This window comes from Crocodylus siamensis, chromosome 2 (genome assembly GCF_052110815.1).
Source record: "Crocodylus siamensis isolate JL-2025a chromosome 2, ASM5211081v1, whole genome shotgun sequence".
Taxonomy (NCBI): domain Eukaryota; kingdom Metazoa; phylum Chordata; order Crocodylia; family Crocodylidae; genus Crocodylus; species Crocodylus siamensis.
Window position 1 is genome coordinate 91,024,486 of NC_143396.1, and position 14,678 is coordinate 91,039,163.

Below are 14,678 nucleotides of genomic sequence, written 5' to 3' on the forward strand. Positions count from 1 at the left end.
CACTTTGTAAAGACACCTTTGAGGCTTCAAGGATTCACATTTCTTTCTACCCGCATCTGACAGAAGGATCCAAATATTTCTAGGAACAATTCTGTTCTATTAACACCCAAGAGTTCTTGCAATTCCTATGGATGAAATCTATTGGTGATGACAACATAGTCACTGAAAGAGCATTTGCTGCTATAGCTATAATGGGTTAAGTCAGTTGTGGAGATGCAAGATATGCTGACAAGCAGGTTTCCTGCAGGCAAACCAAGATGACAGTTGCTGGTGACACGGAGGCAAAGGCAGTAGGGAGGAAACTGCCCTAGCAGAAGGAAGCTGCACCAAGAAAACCTGAAGTTGCTGGTGCAGATATAAATCAAGATGACAAAAAGCTGTCTTTTCTAAGCAAAACAGCCTCTTCACCCAGGCTTTTGCTGCCATTGCTACATCAGAATAGGATAGGTAATGTTTACCATACCTGTTTGATATAGTTATGCTGACATAACTCTATAGTCCTATACTGGTCCTAAAGTCCAGTAATGTGCAGACAGCCCAACTTCTCTTGGAGCTAAGTTTCTCCTGTTGTCTCTAGTACTTTGTTATTAATAGTCACCAATTCTTTCAGGACAATTTTTCTTCCCTTACAGTTCTGGGCATTTTTCATAGAGCAGATTAATTTCAGAACCTAAATCCAAAAGCATTCTGGTTTTCAATCCATCAATGTCTCCAGACATATAGCAGCATGTTTCTGGGCAGCTCTTCAAAATGGACATGCTAGAAGTTGCTTGATGGTGACATTACTGCACCAGCAACTTTAGGTTTTCCTGATGTAACGTCTCTGTGCTTGAGGAATTCTCTCTTTACAGCCTTTGCCTTCATGTCACCAGCAACTGTCATCCAACTTGCAACCCACTCCAGAAACAGTGTCAGGACACTTGCCAAAAGCTTGCACCTGGACCTCCTCCAAATTTTTAGCTGCTTTGCTAATGATCATAATTTGAAATACTGTATTAAGTATAGAGAAGTGACTCAGAGGCTAGGAACTAACAACTTAAGGAAATCCCAGGAGGCTGTTTCCACATTTGTAACTGTGTATTAATTATCTGGCCCACAGGTTTATCTAGGATGTTATCTTCTTTTACCAGCAGGATATGAAGTTCCACTGACAAGCCATTTATAAACTGACCAATTGCTTATAATTTTCTCCTGGCTTGCCTATGGGCATCGGCCCTTCTTTGCACTGCCAGTTCTAGATTCAACGACGTTGGCTCAGCTTTACTCAAGTGTCAGAGGACATCCCACTGAACAGTCTTCTCAGTGCATTCAAATAACCATACAGGAGCTCCTCTTTCATCTTAGTGATTGCCATTCCTTCTGTTATTTCAAAAGGGCCAATACCACCTCACTTCAGTCATACAACTGTGTTGCAGTTGTCTGTAACACCCACCACCTGCACTCAAAACCTGTTCATGAGCCTGCTCATGAAAGGTTTTGGCATCATTATCCAAAAAACACTGTGAGGTATTGTGCTGCTTTCCAATCAGTCCATTCACTCATATGAAGCCACTGCTCCAAACCTGTCTGGTACTTGCAGAGTCCAGTGTCATCTGCATAACCAGTTAATTTCTTCTCAAACAAAAGTGCTTTTGTTAACTTGAAGCCACTGTTACCAGTAGTGATACTCACTTGAAGAGATCAACATTTTATTGGGTCAGTGCAAGTAGCAAGACAGCATGCACAAATAGAAATCAACCTCCTTTTAGTGTTACTCATGCAGAGACTAAAACATAACCACAACTGTAAAAAGATATATCCCCATTTACTTGTGGAGGTGCTGTCTGATCCCAAAGTATGTTATGTATTGCCCTCAGTACCACATCCACAGAAGATGCAAGCCTATTCATTTCAGCCTATGCAACCTGATTTGATTCTCACACTCTCAGCTCTGGGGGCCTCCTGTTCAACGTCCAGGGCTGGCTAAAATACTGGTAGCAGTTCCCTGTTTAAGTGAGGGTTCACATGGGATTCAAACTGGTTTGAGTCTCAAGTGTTCAGAACTAGCTCATCCTATGTTCAAAGGAAGTACATCATTGAAATCTCAGTCAGTGTTATGAACCCTCCTCCCTTTCTTTGATCCACAGAGAATGTGCGAGAGCTACAACACCAGTCTGTTTCAATCTTGAATTATGAATGTAGCTGGTTCAATCCCAAGTGTGATAGGGACAGCCATCACAGAGTTAGAGTGCGTCTGGGCTGTTAGGTAGACAGGTATGCAATACAGGCTGTCTGGAAGATGATTGGTTGAATAGGGTGGATGAATCTCAAGATGTTATTAGATTTGAAGAGTATCCAGATGCTGGTGGATTCAGGTCATCTTTGTAAAAGTGGCAGTGGGGATCCTGCGAGAAGGTGTCTAGGGATGTCTGGAGTAAAGTACTAGAGAGTAAGTGCAAGTGTTTGGCTGTCACTAGGCAGCAGGGGAAGTTGCCTGAACCTGTGTGGAAGTTTATAAGGATATTATTAAGTAGGAGGGAGCTGGCTGTGGGTAGCTGTGGTTGCATTGTATGGATGAAGATATCATGTTATGTGCAAAGGACGATGCAAAGGTGGAAACTGGGAGAGTCTGGAGTCTGTATTGGGCCTCTTGACTTCTGCCTCGGTCACTGTCTCCACTGCTCACTACTTTAGCCACCTAGTCCCTCCAGGCAGCAATTTCCCCATTCAGATCCAGCAGAGAAGCAGCAAAGCAGAGACAAAGAACCTACAAGCCTGCCCATTCAGCAGGCACTACACTACTCCCTGGGAGTAATTTTAGCAATAATAGGTTGTTCCTGTAGCCTAGCGTGTGCATAACATTTCAGCTGGGCTGTGGGAACATGACACCTACGGGTTGCTGAGTGTTATATGTGAACATTTACAGGGCTGCCAGACTAGGGATGCCAGACACATAACCCTTCACTGTCCTTCATAATAATTATATCTTCAACAGATAAGAAAAACAAAGGTACTTTTCAGGGAATTTACATTGTTTTCAACAATGAAATGACTTTTCCCTCATTCTTGCCCTTCCTTTTAAAATTACTGCTGCATACATTATGGATTATTATTATTATAAATAATGTTACGGCAGTTTTTAAAATGTATTAACTGTTGTACAGGTTTTGAGTTGATATAAAGTCATATCTGCCTCTGTCTATTAACCACGTCTATAAGCTTATTTCCTTTTTCTATTTAGCATGGGTAGGTGAACATTATGGATGCTAAGTTCAAACCAGATGTGAAAAACAAATCACGTCACACTTGATCTCCTTTGACAAAGAAACTATTTGAGTGGATGAAGGAAATGCTGTGGATATAGTGTACCTGGACTTCAGCAAAGCTTCTGACAAGGTCTCATACAACCTTCTCATAAACAAATTGGAGAAATGTGGGCTAGATAAAACTACTATAAAATGGATAATTTGTTCAATAGGCACAAGCAAAGGGTAAATTATTAAAGGGTCTATGTCAGAATGGCAGGAGGGTTCGAGTGGAATCTGGACCCGGTGCTGTTCAATGTGTTTATTAATTATTTGGATATGGGCATAAAAAGCTTCTTGAGAACATTTGCAGATGACACAAAACTGGGAAGGGAAGGATTATGAACATGTTGGAGGATGTGAGCACAGTTCAGAAGGATCCTAACAGACTGGAAAGTTGGGCTAGAGCTAACAGGATGAAGTTCAATGTGGACAATGCAAGGTGCTATACCTCATAAGGAATAATCAAAAGCACAAACATAAAATGGGTGACAGCACTATGAAAGAGGACTTGGGAGTCTTGGTAGCGTCTATAGTGTGATGCAGCTGCACAAAGGACACATGCAGTTTTAGGATGCAACAACAGAAGCATTTGATGCAAGACACCTGAAGTAATAGCACCTCTCTACTCATTACTGGCTAGGTCTCATCTGGAGTACTGTGTGCAGTTCTGGTCCCCACATTTTAAAAAGGATGTGGAGAAGTTAGTGGGAAAGAGAGATGATAAAGGGATTGGAAAGGGATATGAGGAGAGGCTGAAGGAGCTAGGCATGCGCATCTTGTGGAAAAAAGCACTTAAGAGTGGACATGACACCAGCCTTCAAATACTCAAAGGACTGCCATAAAGAAGAGGGGAAATGCCTGTTCTTTCTTGCTGCAGAGATGAGGATGCAGACCAGTGGCTTGATGTTGCAGCAAAGTAAGTTTAGATTGAGTAACTGTAAAAACTTCTTCACTGTTAGAAGAGAGGCAGTGGAAAAAAATGCCTAGGAAAGTTATGGACTTTCCATCGCTGGAGATGTTCAAGAAGTGGCTGGACAGTCACTGGTCAGGGATGATCCAGGTGTAACTATGTCTATGTTCTACTATGGGTATTTCCCAGGCTTCTTGGATTTGCTGGCTGCCTCAGTCCCCCTTTCTGCTACATATGTAAGGGTGTTTTTAAGCCTCCCTCAGAGGCATTGCATGTTGGCTACTGCTAAGGCTGGGGACTTTGACTGAGGTGTACCAATGTGCCTGCTGGGACCAAAGCCAGAGGGTTGCTAGCTAGAGGGTCTTGCCCCTCTGCTCAGGGTCAGACCAATCACCATATTCAGGGTTAGAAAGGAATTTTATCCCATGGTCAGACTGGTATGGACCGTGGGGGTGTTTGCCTTCCTCTGTAACAGGGGGTGTGGCCCTCTCTCTGGGATCTCTTTAGCATATATTGACAACATTTCATAGAAGCAGGACATTGGCTGCCAGGGGTCTCCTGCTTTCCGGTGGCTGGCTAGGATGTTAGGTCTGTGCTGTGTTTTGGAGTTGACAGTAGTCTTATGTAAAGTTTAGATTATGGATTGGATAGGGACAATCCTCCTTTAAGGAGGTTGTTGAACTAGATAACCAGTGGAGGTCCCTTCCAGCCCTGCTTTTCTATGAAAAGGCCAGAGGAGTGAAATCTGAACGAATCCTGTTAAGATACCAAAACATACATTTTGCTTCCAAAACCAACTTGGGATTTTCAGCTTTATAAAGCCAAGTATTCATGAGGCATACTGAGATTCAAGCTAGTTTTAACTTAGGTACAAGTCACATATATAATAAAAGTCCTTAAGTTAAGCTACATACCAAACCCAAGAGAGCATGGTCATTTGTGCCCTTTTATTTACTGAATTAAATGCATAAATATTGCGTAAAAGTGCTAGTTTTTTTGCATGCCTGTCCTGTACTATGTATAAGGCTCATTCAAACTAAGTAAATACGCATTTGCTGCAATATTCTTATTAAAGAGTTCCTAGGCCACAGATTCCCATCAAGTCATGGTTCCATAATGCTGAAAATTGCAATAGCCAACTGCCTGGAGAAATCAAGGGCCCCAAGTGCCTATGCTCCTGATACAATCAATGTATAGGTAAACTTGGGTCCTTCAAAGTGGGATTCACATCAGTTAACCTGTTAAGCTACCAGGCTAATCAACATAAAATGCTAAGGACAAAGCTGTATTTTAAATCCAGCCCCTCTGGGGTTTAGGAGCTTTGGAGTGTGCTACAGAGAGGACCCTCCTTCCATTCACAATTCATAGCCCTGAACAATCTCTTGTAGGCCGGTGGCAGAGATCTCTGTGTGGGAAGCGTCTGGTAATCACATGTTCAGGCAATTCTGCAGGTCACCTGCACAAGCCAGGAAGAAAATTTTTCCCTCCAGAATGGTAAGGAACATGGGGACTTTTTTGCTGCGTTCCGAAGTGCAAGGGCACAAGGCATCACTATTGCCCCTGTCTCCTACTCTTTGCTTGTCTCATATCATATGTTTTGGTTTTATTTTTATAGGGTGTTTTGTCACTATGGGGTGTAACAAGCCAAAACGGATACTCCTGTGGACCTTTTGGATAATTTGTAAACTGGGAGGGGTAGGGAACGTGTCTAGATGGCTCAGGAGGTCCCTTCCAGTCCTGTAGAAACCAGACCAGGAAACACACTTTGCTTTGTAAAAATACAGGTGACTGAAAAGCAAATGGAGGAAGGCTCCCATTTATACAAAAGCTCAAAAAGAATTCAGACAGGATGAGTAAGGGGATTTTCTCTTCGGTATGAGGGGATGCAAGCCAACCCCCTCAAGCAAGTGACAAGCACAAGACTGTAAGTTACATACAAACCTGCCCTGTTAAAAGTTGTTCCATTTTGTGTAAAAGAATAAAGATCCAAAGAGAGAGAAAGAAAACAAGCATGATTTGCTGCATAACCACAAGGTTAGGACGCTCATCTAAAGAAGAGGCTTATCTTCCAGCCCCTGCTCAGAGAAGTATTTCAGTGACTGAAGAAAAATACATGAACAGACTTTGGCACAGGGGCTGAGATCCAGGACCCTGCTTTCCTGGTTGAATGCCCTAATCACTAGGGCACAATCACGTTTATGCTATCTTTTCTTTTTCGGAATTCTTTTCTGCCAAGTGGAACAGCTACACCTGGAGAATAAAGGCCCCTACCAGATATAACATTTGTTGTAGGTTAAAAGAGTGTCCTGCAACTTTTTTGTTACATGCCAGACATTCGGGGAATCTATCCCATGATAAAAAATGTCAGACCAACTTCAAAAATCTTCACATATAACACTCAGCAACCCGTAGGTGTCCACACTGCCAATTTATATCAGGGGACACACTACTGGCTTCACTCACACTGGGTGCTGGCAAATCAGTATTGGGGAGCTCCCTGTTACACAGCCCACCCCAACATGGATGGGCTTGTTCCACATTTAATGTAACAACTTTGTGGCTGGTTTGTATCACAGTTTAATTTGAACTGTGGAATCTTACAAGCTCACAGTGCAGCCCAATGCTGGCTGCAGAGAGACTTCAACCTTGCAGTGCAGGGGAGAGCCCATCAGTTTCCCCCTGCAAAGATATTTAAAGCCACGCTGAGCCTATACAGTGGGTTTTTAAGTCCCCATGTGTGGGACACCCCCAATCTCTAGCTGTCAGCACATGCGCAGCACTACTACTACCACTTAACTGTCTTCCCCCTGTATTTTATCCAGAGCCCATCCATTAAACATGCTCCAAGACAGGGGGCTGTAGTTTCTGCCACTTCAAGCCAGAGCTTGTGACCTGACTGTGGTCACAGGCCAAAAGTTTCTGCCCTGCCCCACCTGCCCTGGAGAGGCCATCTGGCTGCACTCACCCTCGCTGCATATTCCTGATTCCTCTGCAGTGACAGAAGAGTAGATGTGGCAGACTGGACCTGAACAGTGGATGAGGAGCACAGCAAAGCTCCCCGCCACCAATCCCTCATGTTGGATTGGACCTTTGTGGGCTGGATCAGACCTCTTTATGGGCTATATCTGGATGTCTCCAGAATTAGGAGGAGGCTAAGCAGGATTTTAAGGGTCTAAACTTTGGGCTTAGACACCTAAATCCCATTTTAGGTACTTAAGCTTCTTTATGGCTAGAGCCCCAAGTCTCTATTGATTAGAGATAGATCAGGAAGTTCTTTCCATAAGGGTCAAAGTACCACAGAAAAGTAAGGCTGAAAGGGACCTTTGGGAGTTATCTAGTCCAACAACCTCTTGCCTGATCAAGGCAGGATCACTCCTGTCTAAACCATCTTAGACAAGCATTTGTCTAACCAGCTCTTAAAAATTACCAAGAACAGACAGTACCCTTAGAGAGGTCAGGGATAAATAAGCAGTGGACCAAAAGGATGCAGCAGAGTCCAAGATAGGTACTGCTTATGATCTGACCCCCCTGCTGCTGAATTGCTGCCTCTGGTGTTGCAACCTGCCCACTGAATGCTGTTACTGCTGAACTAATGCCAACATCCTGGCTCCGTGGGCTGAATAAAATTGCTTGGAAGGCAAGATGTGGCCCATGGGCTGCAGGTCCCTGACCCCTGCTGTGCTATTATTTAACCACCCTCATTATGAGAAAGTTCTTCCTTACATCCAGTCTACATTCCCATTGTTGCAATTTAAGATCATTATTTCTTGTCTTGTCCTCTTTGGCCACAGAGAACAGGCTATCGCTATCCTTTGCATGTCTACCCTTCCTGTATTTGAAATATGCTATCAAATTCCCTTTTAGTCTTCTCTTTTTCCAGTTCTTCCAACCTTTACACATGCTTTCTAGACTTCTAATCATATTTGTTGTATTCTATTGGGCTCTTTCCAATTTATCTATATCTCTCTTGAAGTACAGAACCCAAAACTGGACACAGTACTCTAAGTGAGGTCTCACCAGTGCTGCATAGAGTACAAGAATCACTTCCCTGGATTTCCAAGTGGAAAAGATCTTGGTAATACAGTCCAATATACTATTGATTTTTTTGTATCAAGAGCACACTGTTGACTCATATTCAGGTTGCAGTTGTGCTTTTATTTAAATGAAAGCAACCAATGAGCTTGTTGCCAACCAACACACTATTATTTTTAGCTCTCCATCACCCCTACCAAATTTTCCTGACTGTAACTATGCATCAAAATGTGATATTAGCTCATACCTAACACAACCTGAATAGATTTTTACTGGAAAGAAAGAAGGGCCTTCTCAGGAGGACCAAAATGCTAACTAAATTTTTATTTCAGAAGACTGAGATTGTCAGCATACTGAATATCAGGACCTGGGCCAATATGAGAAAAAGTATTAGTGGTCCAACAGTACAGTTTTTCTTCACTGAACAGTTGTATCTGGAGTCCAGCTTCTTTGAGGTTATGTATCACTGGAAAATAAATTTATTTTGTAAGTGTAATCAATTAGGTAAGTCAATTCCCAATATACAGCATGTATAATTGACCAGGGAAAGAAAGAATCATTCAAAAGGTCACTGCTATGGAGGCTTTCTTTCAGGACAGCATCTTTTCATCCTATGGTCTCAAGATATGCACTAATTTATAGCCAAATTTTTCAAGCCATGTATTACACTAAGGAATAGAAAATTATTTGTAATATTTATATGTAAGGGTATGAGATAGTTAAGTTTGAAATGCAGTGTAAAATAAAGTTATGCTATTTATACTACAGACTTACAGGTGACAATGGACTTACCTAGTTGTGGTTCGAATGGTGTTATCTTTATTGTGATTGTGCTCTTTGCTCACCTTCTCTGCAGAACAACAAACATAATTACAAAAACAGCATGAGTGCCCTTTCCCTGTTATAGATGTTTAATCACTGACTCTATTTTAATGCTTCATAGGGCTATACTACAGTATGGTAAAAACTTCTATCCAATGGTCAGGGCAGACTAAGAATACTAGTATCTTTATTTTAAATTGCCTTGTTGAATATTTTAGTAACACAGGTCAGTACAATATTTACAATGCACTTATTACATTAATTCAGTTTGTGGCTGAGATGACAAGCTTTACATGAGTTCTCAGCTATCTCCTCTCTTAAAGAATGGAAAACTAACTAAAAGGTATTCTGAATCCACAACATCAGGTGTTTATTTAAATGAAAACCACATACAGAAATTCTCCTTTATTTTTTGAAACCTGTTCTACCAACTGACAGAAATTATTTAATTAGCTTTCAAGAACATGGAACTGAACTCTGTCCTTTCCTACCCAGTTCAAATGTTATGAGCCTAACCTGACCTTCTCAACACTCAAAAAGCACATTTTACATACCCAAAGAAATTCTTTCCAACAGTCTGAGGAACCTTTTGCATTTAGGTATAAGACTAGAAGAAAGATTCCTAATGCCTATTGTCAATTCTACTAGTCTTAAAATGTCATATAAATATATGAAATTGTTAAATTCCTCTTATTTCTAGAAACAGCTACTTCAACAGTGTTTACCTGACAGTTGGAAGAGAAGCTCTGATGCCATCTTCACTGATATATCTTGGCTGAAGAGATTTCTATCGGGGAGCACTCGGCCCTCTGGTAACTTTTGTATGTGTTCAGTAATCTCTCGCCCTAATAAAGTGCTGTAACCAACATTTTGGCTGGGTTGGCTGGGTGAAATGGAGGCCTGGGAATCATGAATGTCAACTTCCATTGGTTCTTCTTTAATCTTTACCATCTGGGTTTCCTTGTAACTTTCAGCTGCAAATAGTTATTTAAAAAAATAAAAACAAACAACAATAACCAAATTGCTTAATTTGGTTACATATTGTTAAAGCACACCTGTAGGAACAAGTACTAGATTTGCATATTACAACATAGCACATCAGGAATAATGGTACCAAATGCAAGTGGCTGAGGATTACACTGCTGGCCTCAGGATTTAGAACTTCAGCATTTTTTAAATTGCAGTCAGAATGCTGATTGGTTAGAAAATTAAATAACTCACATTTTAAAAATCTAACAGGCTTGTAGGTTCTCTGCTTCCTTGTTCTTCTTTTTAAACTAATTTACTGTAATTGGTATAGATACCGTTTTTTGCAATATTACAAAACTACAGTACCCTTCCCACCCAACAGAAATCCATGCATCCAGATCACAAATCTAACCCTCCTCTTTTTTGCCTTAAAACAGTTTTTTTCTGTTATTTATGCTAAGAAAATAAATAGATTATCTAAAAAAACAGCTCCTACTTCAAGCTTCTACAGTACAGCAACAACTAGATTATTTGCAGGTGCTGCTCAGCACTCTGGCCTGGTTGCAGGGCTATGTGACCAGGTCCCTTTGAAATACGAGTTTCCTTTTATTTCAAACGTGGCACTCCAAGGCACCCTTACCAAGGCACTCCAAAATACCTATGAAGAAGGTGAATTCCTCTGAAATGCAATTTCACTTCATGAACCCAAACTAGGAGCTGGTTCAACTCTCACTAAGGTGTTTTAAATTTTAATCAAAAGTTTAAAGGCGCTAATGAGGGCTAAGGAGCTAGTAAAATTCAGGAAAGAGTAAAAGAAAAAAAAAAAGAGCAGGATGCTCACCTTCTCTTATGAAAACTGAGCAGAATTAATCTAACTTATTCTCACTTTGAGTTTGGTAACAGGTGGTGATATTTGAAAATGGCTTTGTATCAAATCGGGCTGCTGAGAGGACATCTGTTCTCATGGGGGAATGCCCCAAACAGAATTATGGCCCTCTTGTGCTGGATGCTGTCCAGAAACTTAAGAAGTTGTGCTTCCTGTGTAAAAGAGTTTGCAATTTAAGATGACAAGCAATAACAAGAGTGTAAGAGAAGGATATAGTCAAGATACATGACCTGTAGAAACATATAACGGCATTTGTCCATGTAGCACTCTTCCTACATACACGTGACAAAAAAAATCGCTATTTTGCTAGCTTAATCATGTCTGAAGATACATGTTTTGACCTCGTTTTATCATGTTAGTTTATCGTGGTAAATTAAACCACCTCTGACATGTTTTATTTTTAGTGTGGGAAATTGTGCCAATGGGATTATTTTTATCATAATTCATGTTTGCTTTTTTTTAAGATTTAAATTGAAAAGATACTAACAGCACTAAAACTCTTTAGACAGAAAGATGTACAAAAAACTAGAACTCTTGGTTTCAAAATGATACCTTTTATTAAACCAACTAGGAAATTGCAAGAAAATTGTCCTACCAAGTACACTCCTTTACACAGAAAAGGTTTTTTCTGTAAAGTGCTATCGGTCATACCACTATAAAATGCCTTGTAGACACACTTACTCCAATGTAAATATCCTTTTCTTCTGTTCACCTAATCTTGCTTAGAAGGGGGTTAAACCAGCGGTTTCCAAACTATGGGGCAGGGTCCCACATAAATTCAATTACTACTAATAGGCTTGAAGCAAGAATGAGGTAACAGTAATTACAAGTTGAGTGGAAGCTTGGCCACAGCCCAAAAATGTTTGAGAACCACTGGGGTAAAGTCAAACAACATGAAACCAAAAAAATACTTTTTTTTTTAAACCAAAATGTGGAGTAACCATGTGGAGGGTTTTACCAATATAAATGTACCTTTAGACAGGACTGACTGAAATTTTCTGTCAAAATCATTTTGATAAAAAATGCAATTTCCACAACAGTTAACTTTTTTGGGTGAAAATTTCAATTTTGATGATTTTCTTAACTTTATGGTCATGTCAAGATGAGTGCAGATGTTTGGTTCCCTGGGAACAATTAGCAGCAGGATACCTTGTGCCGCTGCTAGTTGCCCCTGGGGAATACCTGTACCTTGAATCAACATGCTTTGGCTTGACAAATTTACCTGAAACAACATTTTTTGGTTTCATTAAGCTGCATCTCTCTGTTGGGCCATGCTGTTTCACAGGTGTTATCATTCAGACTAACACTCCCTCTCTCAGGCTGGGCTCCCTGTCCAGGCCATATGTTCTGTGATGTAATTCTGTTCCTTCCTTCCAATCAAGCTGCATTGTGCACCAGGAGAGTCTACACTACTGCAAGTGCATCATGAGAAATGTAGTCTGGCCAGGAGTCTGGTCCAGGGAAGTGAAGAGGAATGGTGCTCATGCACAAGATCAGGCATAAAGTCTAGGAGAGACTGTGTGAATGATGGGTTTGTTGAAGGTCTGTGTTGGTCCCGATAGCCTAAGGAGGTACAGAAGGTCTGCACCCAGGAAATTTACCAAAGTTGCCAAGAAAAGAAACTGTGCTGCAACCGAGACCAAAACAGCTCAGAACATATGGGCATATGGACTGAGGCTGCATACACAAGTTCAAATGATCTGGGAAAATTCTCCTGGTTTTGGTTTCCTGGTAGAGAAACTTATCCAAAGACCCTGGAACAAACATGTGAATGCTGAAAAGCAGAGAGCTTGCAGTGCTGATGCTGCACAGCCAGAACGCCACATGCACACATTTTAGCATGCTCAGCAAGCTCCCTCAGTCTGCCTAGAGACAGCTGTCAGCAGACACAAGGGCAGCACTGATTGGCTCACTCAGACTGCTCAGGGTCTCTGCAGCATGTGAGAATTATAAGTAGGATATATTCTGCTCCCTGCTCAGCTGAAGCAGTAAAGTCCAACCCAAGTGTTCTCTTCTGACAGAAACCATAGCACATGTACAGACATTAGCTCTCCCAGAAGCAATTTAATCCTGGTTGTCTCCCAGTTATTCTTCACCTGGAATGGCCATTTTGCTCTCGAAGAAAAATTCTGAACATGTGTACACTTCTGGTTTCTATTAGAAGAACAACTCTCCCATGAGAAACTGAATGTCTGTAAATGGCCTGAGATCCAACACAGCAGCCTTGTGGAGATTCAGACAGTAGAAGGTCAGCCACACCTATGACGGTGGTCCAGAATGTTAGTTGGTATAGGCAACAGGTGATCAGAACTGCTGCATCCAACCAATGTACCTGGCAAATGGGTTTCAAAAACACTAAGGAGAGGGGTTTCTTTGTCTGCCAATCCTTTCTTTTAAGCCTGAGGAAGTTAGGGATGTGATACACAAAATAACATCACTACAGCCATTTAATTTCAGTTCAAAAAGAAAAGAAATTCATTGGCTCAACTAACTTTATTTATTACAAAATTTTGCCCTGTCCATTTTACCCCTCCTTCAATTAACAAGTCACCAATTTCCCTTTTTATCCAATACCACCAACATATCAAGCTTTGCCGTCTATTTTACCTTAAACTACTAAATAGTTAGAAAATACTCTGGGGTTGTGTAACATGGTTCAGTCATTCATGATGCCATATTGCCCCAATTTAGTCCAGTAATCTTTCTATGACTAAGGCTGACATTATGTTTCCATACAAAAGAGATTCACTTCACGCAAGATCAAGCAGACTCATTCATTGAGTCCTTTTTCATTTCCTGTTTTGTTTTTTCCATTTAAAAAAGAGAAAAAGAAAAAAAGGCTTCATAATTTGCAGCACTGAAAGAAATGAAGCTAACAGTTAAACGCAGATGGGGATATTCCAAAAATTATTTACATGAAATATTCTCTCTCTCTTCTTTTCTTATAACTCTTGACCTTTAAAAAATGCACAAACATTGACAGAAATCTTTAACATCCATGATCTCCCCAACACAATTCATTCTTAAGACTGCTCAATGGAAGGCAAGCTAGAAATGTAATTTAACAGTTTTGCCCTATCAAGCATATTTCTTTTCTTTCTTTAAAGCTTTTGTCAAGCTATTATAATAAGCCACAGGAAACTGTATCAATATTGAATGGCACAAAAATAAAATGCTGTGCTTTAAAAGTGAACTTGTATCTTCGAAGGCCTGCATCAAGTATCATCATCAATCACAATCTCAGGTAACTCAGCAAATAAGTGTGCTCCTCGGATGTCTGACATCCAGAGTTCCGGGACTAGGCTCCAAATTTAGGTGCAGAGTCAAACTGACCTTCTCTTCTCTGCCTTCCTTTCAAAATATTCATTCTATTTTTGGGTCTCCTCCATACAGATTAATACCCTGTCCTGCAAATACTTTTGACTGGGACACACCGAGACTAGTCTGGTTGAGACAAGCCGGCAATAATACTATGGGGTTGCTGTCTCACGATCAGTTGACATTTCCACAGAACCAAGCTAAATTTACCCATTAGAGATATTTGTCTGTTCCATTCTTATCTTGCTGGTCCCACCATAACCTCTCTAGAAAAAAGCACACATGAATCACGTCTTAGTCTTTTCTAACAACAGAGTAATAAAAAGGGACTTGATCATAGTTTTGTTGAAGACCTGAATGAAGGAAATCACATGGCTTATACTCAGTCATAATATGGTCCCTGCCTGCCTCTTGTCTGGGGATTGGATTCTGAGCTAGCTTTATACCTACCACA

At 40.9% G+C, this 14,678-nt stretch overlaps 1 protein-coding gene across 6 annotated transcripts in view; it reads right to left on the reverse strand.

The window, feature by feature from the left end:
- ZNF827 (zinc finger protein 827) overlaps positions 1–14,678 on the reverse strand; it is a 152,797-nt gene that overhangs the window by 58,672 nt on the left and 79,447 nt on the right. For all 6 annotated transcript variants that reach the window (XR_016440763.1, XM_090036343.1, XM_090036342.1 and 3 more), the window contains exons 6-7: positions 9,777–10,025; positions 9,022–9,079 (exon numbers count right to left, since the gene is read on the reverse strand). Coding sequence is in view for 5 of the 6 variants with exons in the window: in XM_090036343.1 (XP_089892469.1) it covers positions 9,022–9,079; positions 9,777–10,025 (307 nt within the window). In the remaining variant the exon portion in view is untranslated. The remainder of the gene's footprint in view (positions 1–9,021; positions 9,080–9,776; positions 10,026–14,678) is intronic.